This window comes from Abramis brama, assembly GCF_963993115.1.
Source record: "Abramis brama genome assembly, chromosome: 23".
In the NCBI taxonomy this organism is placed as follows: Eukaryota; Metazoa; Chordata; class Actinopteri; order Cypriniformes; family Leuciscidae; genus Abramis; species Abramis brama.
In genome coordinates, this window is record NC_139985.1 from 30,534,510 (window position 1) to 30,552,532 (window position 18,023).

General features: G+C 37.5%; 1 protein-coding gene across 2 annotated transcripts in view; it reads left to right on the forward strand.

Moving 5' to 3' along the window:
- The window catches only part of vgll4b (vestigial-like family member 4b), a 53,478-nt gene that overhangs the window by 13,250 nt on the left and 22,205 nt on the right, over positions 1-18,023 (forward strand). The window contains exon 1 of one of the 2 annotated variants that reach the window (XM_084100854.1): positions 8,519-8,856. The exons of the other annotated variant lie outside the window; for it this stretch is intronic. Within the exon in view, the coding sequence (XP_083956980.1) occupies positions 8,778-8,856 (79 nt within the window). The 5' untranslated portion in view covers positions 8,519-8,777. Of the gene's footprint in view, positions 1-8,518; positions 8,857-18,023 lie in introns of those variants that run through there. 2 annotated transcript variants of the gene reach the window in all.

Sequence of the window (18,023 nt, forward strand, 5' to 3'; positions counted from 1 at the left end):
TTTGATCTGTGAAACGTTTACATTCACACTCAGCTTTATTACACACTACATCAAAAGAAATATGGGAAATATGGGATATTTAAATCAGTAGGTCCTCAAGATTCGTGATTCATGACATTTACACCTGGCGTTTATCGTGGGCGAGTGCTTTCCGATCTCTGGAACATGCTGATGTTCAGATTCTCCAAAAGTAAATTCAATACGTTTATGGATTAGTTTATTAATATGAATGTGTCATAATACTTATAATACTCCACCGTCTGGGTCATTCCTCACTTCTGCCCGTCTTTACTGGTTTAGCTGTGTTGTTTGGTCAAATGAATCATTTGTGCTGAAGGGCTAAAGTGGTTATACACACACACACACACACACACACACACACACACACACACACACACACACACACACACACACACACACACACACACACACACACACACACACACACACACACACACACACACACACACACACTGCTGTTCTTCCACTGGTTTCAGGTCTTTCCAGTAAAAGTCTGGGTGTGTCTCCATGTTTCTCAGAACTGGTTTGTTTCTGTAATGTTCTGACTTCATCTTCTTCACTCCTGGGATGAACTGAATTGTTCTGTCATGTTGGTTTGCTGTTGTTCATCATTGTATCTGTGCAATAAATGCCATTCAAATGTTGTATTTTAAACAAACTACATCTTTTTGGCTCTTGTGTTCAAAAGTTTGCAGTCAATAACATAGTTTTGTTTTAAGTTTTATTCAGGCAGGATGCATTACACAGTTTAAAAGTGACATTTATAATCTTACAAAAGATTCTATTTCAAAATAAATTACGTTCTTTTGAACTTTTTTATTCATCAAATAATCCTGAAAAATAAACTTCATCAGTTTCCACAAAAATCTGAACACTGATAATAATCATAAATGTTTGTTGATCATCAAATCATCATATTAGAGTGATTTCTGAAGGATCATGTGACACTGAAGACTGGAGTAATGATGCTGAAAATTCAGTTCTGACTTTATATCTCACAATTCTGACTTTATATCTCACAATTCTGAGATAAAATTATTTTTATTCTGTGGCGGAAACAAGCTTCCATAGAGACGTGTGTATTCTGTTACTAAACCTCTCCTGCTGTTGTGTGAGCTTGTGACTGGAACAGGACGGACTCCTGTGAGACGGTCATGTGACCCGATCTCCTCAGGATCATGTTTATATGGTGTAGTGTTCACACTGAGAGGCTGTGTCTTCTACAAAACAACTAGAACAATCACTGTTCGTCCTCATGTCGAGGCTTTTCTGTTGTGTTTGTGATGTTATTCAGTGAAGTTTTCCTCACAGTGAAGCATCGACTGCTGAGAACGAATCATTGAATCAGTTCGTTCCTTGAGAACCTGATCACTCCAATTCAAAGAACACACCGTTTAGTTTTGTGAACTGAATCAGCCGTTAGAGTTAAAAGAACTGACACACACATAATGAACGCCACTCTAGTGAATCTCAAGCTTTATTTCATTATTAATTTGTACAATTTATAGCTTCACAGGGATCAACAGGAAAATAACAGAATCAATGATGCAAACTTCATCAAATATGAGACACATTCAAATGCTCTGTATTAAAGCAGCTCTGAAAAGACAATAGTGTCATTAGAAGTTGATTCAGTTCAGCGTCGATTCAGTTCAGCGTTGATTCAGTTCAGCGTCGATTCAGTTCAGTGTTGATTCAGTTCAGTGTTGGTTCAGCGTCGGTTCAGTTCAGCGTCGGTTCAGTTCAGCGTCGGTTCAGTTCAGCGTCGGTTCAGTTCAGCGTCGGTTCAGTTCAGCGTCGATTCAGTTCTGCGTTGATTCAGTTCAGCGTTGGTTCCATAGATATACATAATAAAGGCTAGATGTCTCATCCGCGCTGCTGGCCAATGGAGGTTGACGTCCACACCTGGCGGCCATCTTGCCACAGTCAGATCGCTCACTCGTAACATTGTGTTTTAATGGTGCATGTACTTTTTAAATAACCATAACTTGCTAAATTTTAAACGTCAGAGATGTAGTTATGACATTGCATACTTATGAATAATTATAACCATGGACTTCCATATGAAAATAACATTGAACAGAACAGACAAGTGCAATGAATACCCACGCGCACAAGGTATTTATATTATTTTTTAAATCAATATATTCTCTTATAAAGCCAGCAATTTCCTGTATCATAATGTAAGATGTTTTTAACAAACCAAACCGTTTGGAAATCATGTGCAACTTAAGTTATATTGAAAAGAAAGAGCAATTCTGCCTCTCCCACTGATGTAAAATTGCTGGGTAAACTGTAACGTTAGCTGCTACTAGGTCTCACTCAAAGCTTCTTGTTTTTAGCCAGCTAATAACTACAACCACATCCACAAAGATTGTAATTTAGACAAAAAGATTAGTTGTCATAAAATCGTTACAATTGTTGGTGTCAGTAAAACCTATATAATTGAACAGCTCAATTGTGGTCTCAGCCTTGATAACTTGCGCAAGTAGCCATGATACACAACTATCCCGCACGATTAAGTCGTTTTTCAAAAAGAAAAGCTGTAATTTCAACATGTTCAAGCATCCAGAATTATAGCCACGTTAATAACGTTTGTAAGAAACCAAATCGTTTGTAAATCCGTCAAGATTTCAGTGAGATAAGAGTATTTGTGTTCATGCAGATCACTCACCTTACATCAGGTACCACAGAGCCCACCAGAAAGCTTGCCTGTGACAAGATGGCCGCCGGTGATGACGTTAGAGACTCTGCCGTAAGACATCTAGCCTTTATTATGTATATCTATGGTTGGTTCAGTTCAGTGATTCCGTTCAGTGATTCAGTTCAGTTCAGTGTTGATTCAGTTCAGTTCAGTGTTGATTCAGTTCAGTTCAGTGTTGATTCAGTTCAGTTCAGTGTTGAATCAGTTCAGTGTTGAATCAGTTCAGTGTTGAATCAGTTCAGTGTTGATTCAGTTCAGTGTTGATTCAGTTCAGTGTTGAATCAGTTCAGTGTTGAATCAGTTCAGTGTTGAATCAGTTCAGTGTTGATTCAGTTCAGTGTTGATTCAGTTCAGTGTTGATTCAGTTCAGTTCAGTGTTGATTCAGTTCAGTTCAGTGTTGATTCAGTTCAGTTCAGTGTTGATTCAGTTCAGTTCAGTGTTGATTCAGTTCAGTTCAGTGTTGATTCAGTTCAGTTCAGTGTTGAATCAGTTCAGTGTTGAATCAGTTCAGTGTTGAATCAGTTCAGTGTTGAATCAGTTCAGTGTTGAATCAGTTCAGTGTTGATTCAGTTCAGTGTTGATTCAGTTCAGTTCAGTGTTGATTCAGTTCAGTGTTGATTCAGTTCAGTTCAGTGTTGATTCAGTTCAGTTCAGTGTTGATTCAGTTCAGTTCAGTGTTGAATCAGTTCAGTGTTGAATCAGTACAGTGTTGAATCAGTTCAGTGTTGATTCAGTTCAGTGTTGATTCAGTTCAGTGTTGAATCAGTTCAGTGTTGATTCAGTTCAGTGTTGATTCAGTTCAGTTCAGTGTTGATTCAGTTCAGTGTTGATTCAGTTCAGTTCAGTGTTGATTCAGTTCAGTAACAATGTTGATGTTGAGCTGGTCAAGCTTTTATCAAGCAATGATTTAAATCACAGTCTGTTTCTCTGTAGAGCGAGTGAATGATAACAGAATGATCATTTTTGAGTGAACTTTTAAGTACTGGTTGTATAATGATGATCTCAACTAACAGCCTGTGACTGATTAAAGCTTGGATTTGACGTAGTTTTTAATGGATCAATGGCATGGAAATGGCTCATTAGTCGAATATGACATAATCTGGGGGTGATCATGTGTTGAAACATCGGCTGTGATCCTGGAGACAGAGAGGCTGTAAAACGCCCTGATTAATCCGTGCGTCCCAGCTCATGATTCGAGACCTGATGGAGTTCAAACAGGCCAGATTTGAGGGAGTAACGTGATCATCTACAGGTTGAGGAGAATTAATCATCTTAGCTTCATGTTTCAACACAGTGAACTCTTGAACAGCATTACCGCCTGCGTCAGATCTCAACACGCTTCTAATGCAAAGCCTTTTTAGTGTGTTTGCCAAAGCATAACTGTTATTGATCAAACGTGGAGAGTTGATGATCTGTCAAAACTGAGTTTTGGCCACTTATTCAAAATATTTAGAAAAATCTAACTTTTAATTTCAGTCAATTTACACAAAATATAAATGCAATATGGTTTTCTCCAAAATTATTGGCACCCCTACACATTTTAATGAGTACAACTGAAGTGAAGTATATTCCCATTTACATGGTGTGTTTTTAAGTTGACCTCAGTGATCAGGAACACGGAGAAGTCATGACTTCCTGTTTCCTGTTTCAGTTCAGTCGGGCCCTGTGCAATCAATTTATTAAAAGTTTAATTTAAAAATATATTTTTTGGGGCCTATGAAATTCATTTCAGTGTTGATTCAGTTCAGTTCAGTGTTGATTCAGTTCAGTTTCATTTTATTGTTGATTCAGTTCAGTGTTGATAACTTATTTGTGTCTGTGTATCTTTTTGTCAGTTTTTTTTTCCATGTTTATCTGTATTGTTTTAATGCTTAGTAATGTTTAATAATAAATAAAAAGTTCAGTGATGATTCAGCTCAGTTCAGTGGTTCAGTTCAGTGATGATTCAGTTCCGTTCAGTGATGATTCAGTTCAGTTCAGTGATGATTCAGCTCAGTTCAGTGATGATTCAGCTCAGTTCAGTGATGATTCAGCTCAGTTCAGTGATGATTCAGCTCAGTTCAGTGGTTCAGTTCAGTGATGATTCAGCTCAGTTCAGTGATGATTCAGCTCAGTTCAGTGATGATTCAGCTCAGTTCAGTGGTTCAGTTCAGTGGTTCAGTTCAGTGATGATTCAGCTCAGTTCAGTGGTTCAGTTCAGTGATGATTCAGCTCAGTTCAGTGATGATTCAGCTCAGTTCAGTGATGATTCAGCTCAGTTCAGTGGTTCAGTTCAGTGGTTCAGTTCAGTGATGATTCAGCTCAGTTCAGTGATGATTCAGCTCAGTTCAGTGATGATTCAGCTCAGTTCAGTGATGATTCAGCTCAGTTCAGTGATGATTCAGCTCAGTTCAGTGATGATTCAGCTCAGTTCAGTGGTTCAGTTCAGTGGTTCAGTTCAGTGATGATTCAGCTCAGTTCAGTGATGATTCAGTTCAGTTCAGTGATGATTCAGCTCAGTTCAGTGGTTCAGTTCAGTGATGATTCAGCTCAGTTCAGTGATTCAGTTCAGTGATGATTCAGCTCAGTTCAGTGATGATTCAGCTCAGTTCAGTGGTTCAGTTCAGCGTTCCGTTCAGTGTTGATTGAATGAATGAAGGTTTATTCGGTTACTAAAACATAGGACAAAATATATGTACCGAAAATTCATTATAAACAAGGATGGTAACCGAAAAGGTGTAGGCTGAAGCCATGGCTTATTACGCCTACCCTATTTACAAAACAACATCTACCCATCAAAATTTAAGCATAAACAATATACATGTATAATACATACAAACAGTGAGGAAAATAAGTATTTGAACACCCTGCTATTTTGCAAGTTCTCCCACTTAGAAATCATGGAGGGGTCTGAAATTGTCATCGTAGGTGCATGTCCACTGTGAGAGACATAATCTAAAAAAAAAATCCAGAAATCACAATGTATGATTTTTTAACTATTTATTTGTATGATACAGCTGCAAATAAGTATTTGAACACCTGTCTATCAGCTAGAATTCTGACCCTCAAAGACCTGTTAGTCTGCCTTTAAAATGTCCAGCTCCACTCCATTTATTATCCTAAATTAGATGCACCTGTTTGAGGTCGTTAGCTGCATAAAGACACATTTGCATCACTTTCTGCGTAAACATCACACCAGTTTTGGTTACTAAGTTCCTTTTGGAATTCTTCAATATTTTTTGCCGTACAGCTTCTTATGAATTTATTAATGGTCTGGGCTTTGTTTTTTTGTGTAAAAAAATTTGGAAATATTGCAAACACTGGCAAATGATCACTAACATCCCTAATAAATAAGCCCCCAACAACTTTTTCCTCAAATCTGTTGGTAAAAATATGGTCTATTAGTGTTGCTGTTTCTGTTGTAATTCTGCTTGGCTTGTCTATGAGTGGACATAAATGATTGCTGTACATTATATTTATAAACTCAGAAGTACCTTTGAAGACACGTTTGAAGACAGTCTCCACACAAAATTTGTACTTTGTCAGTGGTCATGTTGTTAAGCAAATCTGCAATTTTTTCATTAAATGTTGACAAACTTGTTCCTGGTGGTCTATACACACAGCTAATAATTATGTTTCTGAAGTGTTCTACTTCAGTTTCCACTGTTACACAGTCCAGAACATTGTCTATGCTGTATGAAACATTTTTTACAATTTTACTTCTTAATGATTGATCTATATACAAAGCAACTCCTCCGCCCTTTTTGTTGTTTGCCATCATCAAGCCAAGTCTCTGATATAGCTATTATAGTACATTTTTTAAAGGACTTAAGAAATTCTTTGATAGCGGAGTAATTTTGGCATAGACTTCTGCTATTGAAATGTATGACGGACACATTTCCACACTCGCGTTGAATTCTTGTTCTGTGTAATAATTACAATTTATGTCAAGATTGCTATAATAATACATATCCGGATCAATTTCATTATCAAAATCATACCTCTTAAGTTCATCCCGGTCAGACATATCATCTATGGTTAAATTCCCCAATTTCTTCACATGTCCATCCATAACAATACAAGGTCCTTTATCATTTGTATAAGGAGTAACAGTGTTCACATCAGATCCTTGTGCCGCCATGTACACATCTTTTGTTGCAATTTCCAATGACATAGCACACATTTATCTGTCTCTCTCCAATTTGGCCAATGTGTTGAATACCTTGTGTCAATGTGTTGATTCGGTTCAGTTCAGTGGTTCAGTTAAGTGATGATTCAGTTCAGTTCAGTAGTTCAGTTCAGTGTTGATTCAGTTCAGTGATGATTCAGTTCAGTGATGATTCAGCTCAGTTCAGTGGTTCAGTTCAGTAGTTCAGTTCAGTGTTGATTCAGTTCAGTGGTTCAGTTCAGTGTTGATTCAGTTCAGTTCAGTTCAGTTCAGTGTTGATAACTTATTTGTTTTTTTCCATGTTTATCTGTATTGTTTTAATGCTTTGTAATGTAAAAAAAAGAAAAAAAAGTTCAGTGTTGATTCAGTTCAGTAACGATGTTGATGTTGAGCTGATTTCAAGCTTTTAGATTTAAATTTCAGTCTGTTTCTCACTATTGTATGAGGGCGAGTGAATGATAACAGAATTTAATTTTCTGGATTTAATACTCGGAAAAACTAATCAATTAAAATCCATAAAAACACCTTTTTTTTCTCACTCAGCTCAGAGATCCACTGGTTGACGATCACACGTTGATCTGATTGGTTACAAGGTAGTTTGTGACGTCAGAAACACCAGCGATTTCAAAGCGTGTTTTTGAGACTGTCTTTGGTTCACTGCAGTTTTAAGGAGGAAATACTCAGCAATGGAGTCGACTTATGAATTTACACATGGTTTGTCTTAAAGCATATTAAAAACACCACATAGACACATAAACACCACAGGGGGACTTTAAATCTGTTGACTTTAGCAACACTTGTTACATGCCAATGAAGGACAACTCAAGAAGTATTAAGTATCTCAATATCCTTTTAGATATTATATTTAGAAATATGAGCCCCAGTCTCAGATTTTGAGCCAGATAATAACATGGTTATTATTCTGATAACATTTGGAAATCACTGTCTGAGTGAGTTTATCTGCTTTTCTAAAGCCTGTTGTAGCTTCTGCACATGCTAGGAGACTCCAGCAGAGGGCGGTGTCGTAAACCACATCAGAGTTCAGGAGCCCGTGATTAGCCCAGATTGCTCAAGTTTTAGTCTTGTGAATATTCTATAATAATTATAGTTAGTGACTTTTATTGTGCTGATAGCATATTGATCATTGCATAAAAATGACAATATTGTTCATCTAAGATTTAATACAGAAGTGGATCCATAAAGAGTTTAGTTGTTTTAAAACAAATTAAGGAAATGATCTGGAGATATTCCTTCCTGTGCATGTTGTTTTAATTTATCCCTTACAAGTTACTATTTTTAGATTATTATTTGTACCTATATCCTTGCAAGTAGCAATTCCCTTTTACTAGTTTACATTAGACTAGTACTTACTCTCAATTACTAGTAGAATGAGTACAATAATAACAATTTCATTGGTAATGATTGATTAAATATGGCTGTTAAAAAGCAAATCTTACAAGTTACATGTGTAACTCAAGAGTCCCATGGTGCTTACACCATTTTGCTTACAAAATGTTAAAAATGACTTTCCATGGTAACTTTTCTTTGTTTTGTACATTTCTTCTCCTGATTCCCATGCGTTTGGGAGGGGGGAACTCTCGCGAGAGTTGGCGCGCGTGAGGAGGACTCTTAGCGCTCATAGGCTGCGCGTGTCAGTCGACTTACAGCGGGCTGTGAGGAGAACTGGCGCGACCCCTTTGTCCTTAAATACAACTCTTTTCATACGCTAAAACTTCTTAAAGTTTCTTTAAACTCGCGTTAGAGTACTTCTACTCGTTAGGTACTCAACCAGGTCGGGTTATACTAGTTATTTTCGCTCTGTTTGAAGTTAAAGGCTGGGCCTTTACACGCGCTCCTGACGAGAGAAGAAGAGAAGCTGTTTTTCTGCGACTAAAAGTCCATAAATGCTTTTTACCGAAATGGACCTGTTGAACCAGTACTTTGACAAAATGAACAACAACATTGGCATGCTGTGCTACGAAGGTAAGATTAAAACCATTTACTGCTTTCTGACTCTTGGTTAGTGAAATGAAGTGTTTGGCAGTGAAAATAACGGACGCCCGTGACGTCACCGAGTCTCGCTGGGCTTTCGCGAGCGCGCGCTGTTTTTCTATATTTCACGCGACTTTTACGATGCTTATTTACTTCTAGATTTTAGATTTAAGGTTTTTCAGGTTCAGGTTTAAGAAGAATGACTGAAGAAGTTTTTTATTCGTTTGTTCATGGGGAAAAAGTTTTTTTTTGCATCACGAATAAACAATAATAACAGACGTGTTGCCATCTTCCCAAAACTATTTGACGTCACGTCGAAAACAGCATTTAGCGGTAATTATACACACTGTTTCTAAGTGCTCATTTTAAACAAGTGAATGCATGGAATATTTGCAATATTTAACGTTACTTTGGGGGGAAAAAAAGGAAAAGAAATGGAGACGCGTTACAGAACCAAATATAAACACTTATTCATTAATGCTTTTTAAATATCAATGTTTATATTTCAGCTTTTTTGGCCACTTTTTTTTGTTTTTGTTTTTTTGTTACAAAAGTAGTAAAGTGCAGAACGTGTAAGGAATTTGCTCAGAATTGTTCTTTTTAATTTTATTAACTGTATTTTGGTCACTTTTTGGTTACATTAGGTTGCCTTTGCTTTATATTTTAACATTAAATACTATATTAGATTTACTGTGTAACTACATGTTGCTGTGGAATAAATGGTTTATACATTAGAGGTATAGTTTGGTTGAGGAGTAAAGTAAGAGTAATGGTTGCATTATGTTAGCAGTGTAACTACAAAGTTTAATTAAATGCAAGTACTTTAGAAGTAATTACAATGCACCAACAGCAAGTATGCAAGTAAACTCTGTCAAATGGTTATTAAGGACATGTAATATTAACTCTGACCAGATCTGTGTTATTATTGATGTTATTATGTGAAGTGTGCATGAGAAATGTGTAGTATGCGGATTCCTTTGCTGCATGTTCTGCGATCCGCAGCGTTTACTCATGCCATTACTCTCCTTCTGTCTCTTTCTGTTCATCTGTATTGTGTTTGGCTGTATCTTGAGTAACATGTGAGGCCATAGGGTTCAGTAGAGCTGTGGATGGAGTAGAAAAGCAGGTAAAGCGAGCGTGCATCTCTACACTAGCCCTGCTGTTGTGGACCATCACATGTCAAACAGCAGAAATGTGATCCAGTCCTCCAGACCCGTTTACTCGCCCGGGCATGAGGTGCCAGTGGCTCTCTTCACCCGATGGGCTTGAGATTTACCATCAACATTTATGCATCAGGTCAAATAAAAGATGATTACTTTATTCAGGGCTTGACATTAAGCCTCTTCATATGCTTGTCCCTGACAAGTGTAAATGTTGAGCCCTGCTTTAGTAACACTTCGGTTACACTTTATTTTAAGGTGTCATTGTTACAGTGTAATTATACATTTAAATACTGAGTAATATTAATTAACTACATGTACTTACTATAGGGTTAGGATTTGGTTGAGGGTTAGTTGCATGTAATTATGCATAATTTACTGATATTACTATAGTATGTACATGTAACGTGATTGGTTGAGGGTTAGTTGTAGGGCTGCACAATATATCAAAACTATTGAAATATCGCAAGTGTGTTTATCGCAGCGGCTTCATAACTGGGGTCATGAACACAAACGACAGAGAAAATCACTCGCTGCTCTCGGCTGAATAACTTTTTAAGCTTTAATAAGAATCAATATTTAATTCATACAGTGAAAACTAAGCAGTGTTTATTTTTACATTTGATTATTCAGTTTGTGTTGTTTAATAACCCTAATGTAGGATAACCTGAACCCCGAGGTTTACACTGATGTTAAAATAACACTTCTTACGCTACAGTAAAACACTGATGTTCACTTTCAAAAGTTTAGGGATGTTTTCTTGTCACTAAAAGAATGTGAAACACGAATGTAGGTCATATAATTTGAAATGTATTTTAAAGATAATTTAAGTTTATTTTACACACTTTTCATTATATCGCATATTGAATATCGCATTATTTAATCGCATATCGCAATTTTCTTCAATATTGTGCAGCCCTTAGTTGCATGTAATTATGCATAATTTACTGATATTACTATGGTAAGTGCATGTAAGACATGCAACAAGGACTCTGTAAAATAGTGTTGCCTGCAGTTGTTCTGTAATATGATGCAGGTTGTTTATTGGCGAAATACTGAACATCTGCACATTTTCATGTTTTCGATCTAGAGTGATTGACATCTGCATAATTGGCCTTAAAAGCTTGTGCAGCGTTTTGGCTTCAAACACAGTATAGATTTAATGTTGAATTTTCTGATTGCTGTTTTTAATGTTAACTCCCTTTATCATTTGTTTTGCGGTCTTTTGTTGTATAGATATTTGTCCTGTTGTACGATGGCCAACTACTGTTGGTTTTATTGTGCTATATGAAAGTTGATTGATTTTATAGTTGCTTTACAAAGCGTTATAAAGCTAGTTCGTTCTTCAATTTTGCTTGAAATACATTTCACACACAGTGTTCAGTTCAGCGTTTTCAAACGGCTTTCACACACAGTGATTGCAATATTTTTCTAATAATTCAGTCTATTATTCCGCTAATGCTTTATTTCAAGACATTTGTCAGGTTTTTGTCTTTTAAATGTTTCTTGTGAGTAGGAGTAATTTGTTACCCATCTCATCCCAAACCTCAATTGCTAATTCCAAAGTGTAATTTTAGAGATAGTAACGGAGACTCTTCATGTTTTCATTCATGTTCTCTGAGTTGTTGAGATGTGAGTGTCAGGAATGAGTGTATACTGTAGTGTATACTGTAGTGTATACTGTACTGTAGTGTATACTGTAGTGCAGGGCTGTTCAGTTAGTTTCATTCGAGGGCCGAATTATCAAATCGAAAAGTTGAGGTGGGCCGGTGGGTTGATTTGGGGGTTTAGCTTATTTATTGAAACATTACATAACAGTTTCAATAAATAAGTTAAAGTAACCCTAAAAAAATATGGTATTTACTTGGAAATGTGGTACCCAATAGTATGCAGATATATAAAACCATAATAAATAAAAACGTGATAATTTACAGCTGTGTACAACTATTTTTCTTGGAACAAATAAATAAATTATACAAACTTATAGCTGTTGGTGAGAAATAATAATTATTTTATTTATAATTGTTATGCTTAAATGAAAATATTCTGACAGTGAGACTTGATAACCACAGGCTACTCACTCCCACTGTATAAAAAATGCCTAAAGTTAAAAACTTTACAAAGAAACTGACATAATTTCATAACAAACATTAATTATATATTCCTCTACCCACCTAATAAATCTAATGCAATATAAATCACTATATTTATTTATTACTACATAGTATTCAATATATATATTGCACATTTCTGCCCAACCATGGTAAATTACTACAGCACATTCATGTTAAATGTTTGTAAGGGTGATTAGGGGATTTAAAGTCTTCTAATTTCGTTCATGCCACAATGTTTCTCCTGCTTTCCTCGTCAGTCTTGTTGGGAATGTTGAGGCTGTTTCCTCCGATTTAATACTAGTTAAACCATCGAGTGATTTGTGGTTTGTAACAGAGGTTTCTGTCGAACTGAAACGCTTCCCACTGGTTGTCGCAACGCTGTTTAATAATAGTGTCCGGGAGTAAACGCAACTATTTGTTGAACTTGTTACTGTACTGACCGAGAACCCGCTTCAGATGATTCAGCGACGGAGCGGTCCGAATGAATCCGAACAGTTTTAGACCGTTACTGACCGGCCACTTTGACGCTCTCTCCGGCGGTGGCGGTTTAGAAAGAATCGAATCAAAAGAATGATTCATTCACGAATGATTGGTATCGCTGGTTAAGTCACATAAATTCGGGACACATATAATAACTGCTGAAATATTCACACGTAAAACGTTTCTCAGGTCAATCGGAGCGAGTCTCAAACTAAATTTGCCGCACCGCCAGGAAAAGAGGAGGAGGGAGGTCGGTGCCGTCGGGCCGGATGGAGATGATTGGCGGGCCGCCAGTTGAATAGCCCGGCTGTAGTGTATACTGTGAGTTTTTAAAAGCTTCCCTTAAAGGTTAATAAAGGTTTTGCTTTATTATGTTTTGCTAAATTGCTTAATAAAGCTCAAAAGCGTTTGTAACTTGTGTTGTGATGAACTCTTTGATTGTGAGCGACGTCTTGCTCGGCCGCTGACTCTCCTGTGTTTCCACAACTCTTCAAAACATTAAGTGGAAAAACTCCAGAGCAACTGAGCGGTTGTGGTGTCTCTCGACGGGCTTGGGTTCGGAGAGTCTGCTGTGACCCGCTGTAATGCCCTCGGCTCGGGCAGCCGGTCACATGACCCAGTGACAGCGGATGGAAATACACAATCGCAGCCGGTTTTTGCTCCCTGTTGCACGGCTGGCGCTCCAGCTATTTATAATGTGTGCCAGAGAATGTCCTGAGCACATGGCTAATCTATTACAGCATCGTCCTGGAAATAGCTCTGTTTCTGCATCGCTTTCTGTCTCTGCCGAGTCGAAACGTGCAGCTCTCGCTGGCTTTGCTGAACTTTGCTTTTGCACTTTATCTGGAATCGATTGAACGCAGCCATTCAAAGGTCACAGACAAGCTTATCTTATCTTTATGCTCGTTGTTCTTCACACCAATGATGTTGAGGACTCTTTTACTATGAGCTGGGAAGATTATAAAACTGAGCAAGCCTTGTTGTGGACATTACATGAACGCTTGTTTAACACAATATTCACTTAAAAATGTGAGAGCAGGAATGTTTTCCATTGATAAGTTGAACTGAGACACTTCAGGCTGGGAGAAAACACTGATTCTCAGATGCAGTGTGTGAGACTGTGTGTCAGCAGAGATGAAAACTTGCATCTCAAAATGCTTGTATAATGCAAAATTAATGTAAATGTAGACAGTTTGTTTTAAAGTGATAGTTCACCTAAAAAAGAAAATCTGTCATCAGTTTCTTCCCCTCTTGTCGTTGCAAACCCGCAAGACTTCCGTTCATCTTTGTATCACAAATAAAGATATTTTAAATGAAATCTGAGCGATTACTGTCCTTCCATTGACAGTCTATGAATTAGAATAAATGAAAGTCCGTTTCAAAAAATCCTGAAAACAACTGATTTCAACATAAAAAATAATCATAAATGTTTCTTGAGCATCAAATCCTCATATTAGAGTGATTTCTGAAGGATCATGTGACACTGAAGACTGGAGTAATGATGCTGAAAACTCAGCTTTGATCACAGGAATAAATTACACTTTACTATATAATCACACATAAAACAGTTATTATAAATTGTAGTAATATTTCATATTAATACTGTTTTAAAAAAATATTTATTATCAAATAAATGCAGCTTTGTTGAGCAGAAGAGACTCAAAAACATTTTTAAAAAGTCCCGATGCCAAACTTTTGAACGGCAGTGAGTATCGCTTGACTTGGAGAGCATGTTTCCCAGGATCACAGAGTTCAGGAGGAGGAACGTTTGGCCTTTTTCGTGTTGCAGCGGTGGCTTGCTGAGCTCGTGTGTGTGTGTGTGTGTGTGTGTGTGTGTGTGTGTGTGTGTGTGAAGCAGAGCCGTGAGCCAGGGGTGAAACGCTGACTGTCATCTTTCCTGCTGAAGGCTAAAGAGCTGCTGGCAACAGAACGAGAAGATCCTAATAAACCCATTCCTGTTTAACAGTTCCCTCTGCTTTAAAAGAGACGTATGAATCTCTCCGTATGAATCTCTCTCTATGATATCTTAGAGATATCTTTTTGTCTTCTGAAAATGTCCACATTAATCCGGATACATTTGAAAAGGGTGTTTTCGTTTAAAGCGGCTCTGCGTCCACACTAGCATTTTCCTAATGTTTCTCATCCACACTGAAACGCCTGAAAACGCTAATTTCCCCTTTACTGCGCATGCGTAAACCCTCACTAAAGCTCACTGAGACGATACAGAGAAATAAATGATAAAGTTATCGCTCAATTCTTCAGACAGGATCATTTTATTGAGCAGAATATCTCCTCATTCCCTGATGGTCCAGGTCGCTCTCACTCACTATTATATGTTTGGTCTAAAACGCTAAAACTGCTCATGTTTCACCGCAGGACAGCAGATGTGAGTGTGTTCTGTCATCTGTGCAGGACTGTGATATGAAGAGTGTGTGAAGTCACATATTTCAGCAACAGTGTGAGAGTGAATAGCAGATAACAGGCGCAATACCGCTATAAACATCAATATCTATTGGTACAATATGCGTCACATGACTAAACTTACGTCATCGTTCTCACGGTCCACACTACAACGAGAAAACACCGTTTTCAAATTTATCCACTTTGGAGAGAGTTTTCAAAAAGCTTCGTTTTCATTAATAAAAACGCTGTTTCAGTGTCGACGGAAGGCCAACACGGAGAGAGAAACGTGCGTTTTCAAAGGAAAGCGTATTCGTGTGGACGAGGCCTGAGTGCGGAAGGGTTCGGGTCACATCTGTAACACAATCTCTCGCTGGCTTGACGTTTGAAGTCTCCAGTAGTAGAGCTGGACTTTGATCACTCGTGCTCATAATGACAGTCTTTCAGTGGATCAGACATTGGCTTCATCTCCTCTAGCGCTGATAGGCATCTGTGAAGGCTCCTGCACGTCCAGCGGAGGTCGATGTGAGGTTTTATCTGGTCGTCTCAGAAAATACAGACTCGCTGAAGTGTGAAATTCAACAGGTTTGTTGAGAGCAGCTTTGTTCAGTTCTCTCTCTTCTCCAGGCGTCTGCGTGTGAAGGCCGTCTGCGTGTGGGTTTCGCACTTCAGAAGTTTTGCAGAGAGGAAATCGAGCTGGAGATTTGTTTTCCCAGAGGAAGACGGTGAATTAGTGTTTCGCAGACAAACTTTGATTTCAGTGCCATTTGAGTTGAAAACGCTTCACTAACGGAGCAAGTCTATTAACTCCGACGTCCTCTGAGACAGCGAGTCTTCTGTGATTTGCTGAAGTTGCGTTTGATTTTTTCGATTGATCAAAAACAGCAACACAAGCTGCTTAGAATCATGTCATATTTTGGTTATGATTAAAAGATTGCATTCATTCCCTGCACTTGCACCAAATCAGAAGCATTACAAGTGGTTGAACAGACTTTCCTGAGCTTTTCTGAATTTTGTAATTATGGATATGCCATTTTAAAATCAAAACTGGAATATACACTACCTTTTAAAAGTTTATCCTGCATTATATTGATCAAAAGTGATAGTAAAGACATTTATAATGTTACAAAAGATTTCTTTTTTTAAATAAATGCATCAAAATCATCAAAGAATCCTGAAAAAATAAAATGTTACTGTTTCCACAAAAATATAAGCTGTTTCAGCACTGATAATCAGCTTTTTTACTTGGTAGCTCTGGTGTTCGGAGCACCAGCACAGTGGAGCGGATCGACCGGCAGATCCTGGTGATTAAAATAATCAAACCTGATGAACCTGATTTGTTTGCCACACACTTGTCCATTGTTTGTGCTTGGCGCGCTCTCCGTGTTTAACCAAACTCTCGCACATAAAATGTATTGATTCAGTTGCGAACTCTGTCCCACAGGCTTTACACGAGCGCAGAGCACTGAACCATCTCTCTCCGAAACATGCTCGATTTCTTCTGGTGGATCCACATTAACCACAACTCCAGGAGTGTGTGTGACTTTAGGTGACGCTTACAAAAGAAATCTGTCAGCGTTACAGGGTTTATCCTGGGTCAGTATCGGACACTCATCCTTTCTGGCCCTCTTTTTATTTTTTTATTTTTAAAGCTGTGAATTTACCACTGGATTTCATAGCTTTGTATGATAAAATCCTACTTTGCTAGACCTAATAATTATTTTGGTATATAATCATATCAATAAGTAGAATAAAAAAGTACCATTAAAAAGTTTAACTAATAGTCTAATTTTCTACAATATACAATTGAATAAATTAGCAGCTAGCTAACAACAACTTGCTTTGCAAAATTGTTTTTTGGTTTCACCTCACTCAGTTTTCTACACATTGTCATATAAATAACCTGAAAATACAGTAGTTTATTAAGGTTAAATCTTGCTAACCACTTTTACTAAAAAAAATGGGGTAAGCACACTTACATTCTCATTTTAAGAGGTGTTCCCAGTACATGTGGTTTGATTTGTTAACATTAGTTAATGTATTAGGCTAACTAACAAGAACCATGAGCAATACATTTGTTACTGTATTTATTAATCTTTGTTAATGTTAGTTAATACAAATACAGCTGTTCATTGTTCATGTTAGTTCACAGTGCATTAATGTTATTATACAACTTTTGATTTCAATAAGGCTACTAGTAAATGATGACATTAACATTAGATTAAAGATTAATAAATGCTGTAGAAGTGCAGTTTATTAATAGTTAATGTTAACTAATGTAGTTAACTAGAGTTTAATAAATTTAACTTGTTACCGATCTGTTATACACGATTCAGTCATCAGATCAGTTGTTTAACCATTCATTAAAGTGAATCGGTTCAAAGGAGTCATTAGTTGGCGAATCGGACGTGTCATTAGCGGACGTGTGCGCTGTGTGATTATCCCGGCAGTTTAGGACATCGCACAAGATTCGTGCCAACACAGAAAACATTTCATCACTGGATAGGTGTTTTGTGTATTGAAAGTGTGGAGTACGTCAGCTGAGTGTGCAGAACGCTCTTCAGAGGAGATCAGGCAACGTTTCTTTTAGCACAATTCAGGAGAAATAATCTCCGAATGCTCCACGTGAAACTGCGGTCTTTGAATTCTTTGAATTCTGGTCTTTTAGACGATGATATTTCCTGTGACCGGTGTGGCTCAGCTGTCCTCAGATTCATAGAAACCATTTTTCTCAGTTCTGATGTGACTGAAATGTGCTTTTGCAGTGCAGACTCGACACTGCCACTTTAGTGATAACTACAGGCGTATCAGTGCATGGCGTGATCGTTGATTAAATGCAACTCAAGCACTATTTGGACAACAATTATTCAAAGTAATTTTTGGACCACCTCCAGATTTTTCTCCTTTCTGACCTCTTTTGCTGCTTGAAAACCTCACATCTGTGTGTAAAACTATTTATTTATCATTTGAGAAAGCAATCCTGTTCAAGTAGTGCTGTAGACAA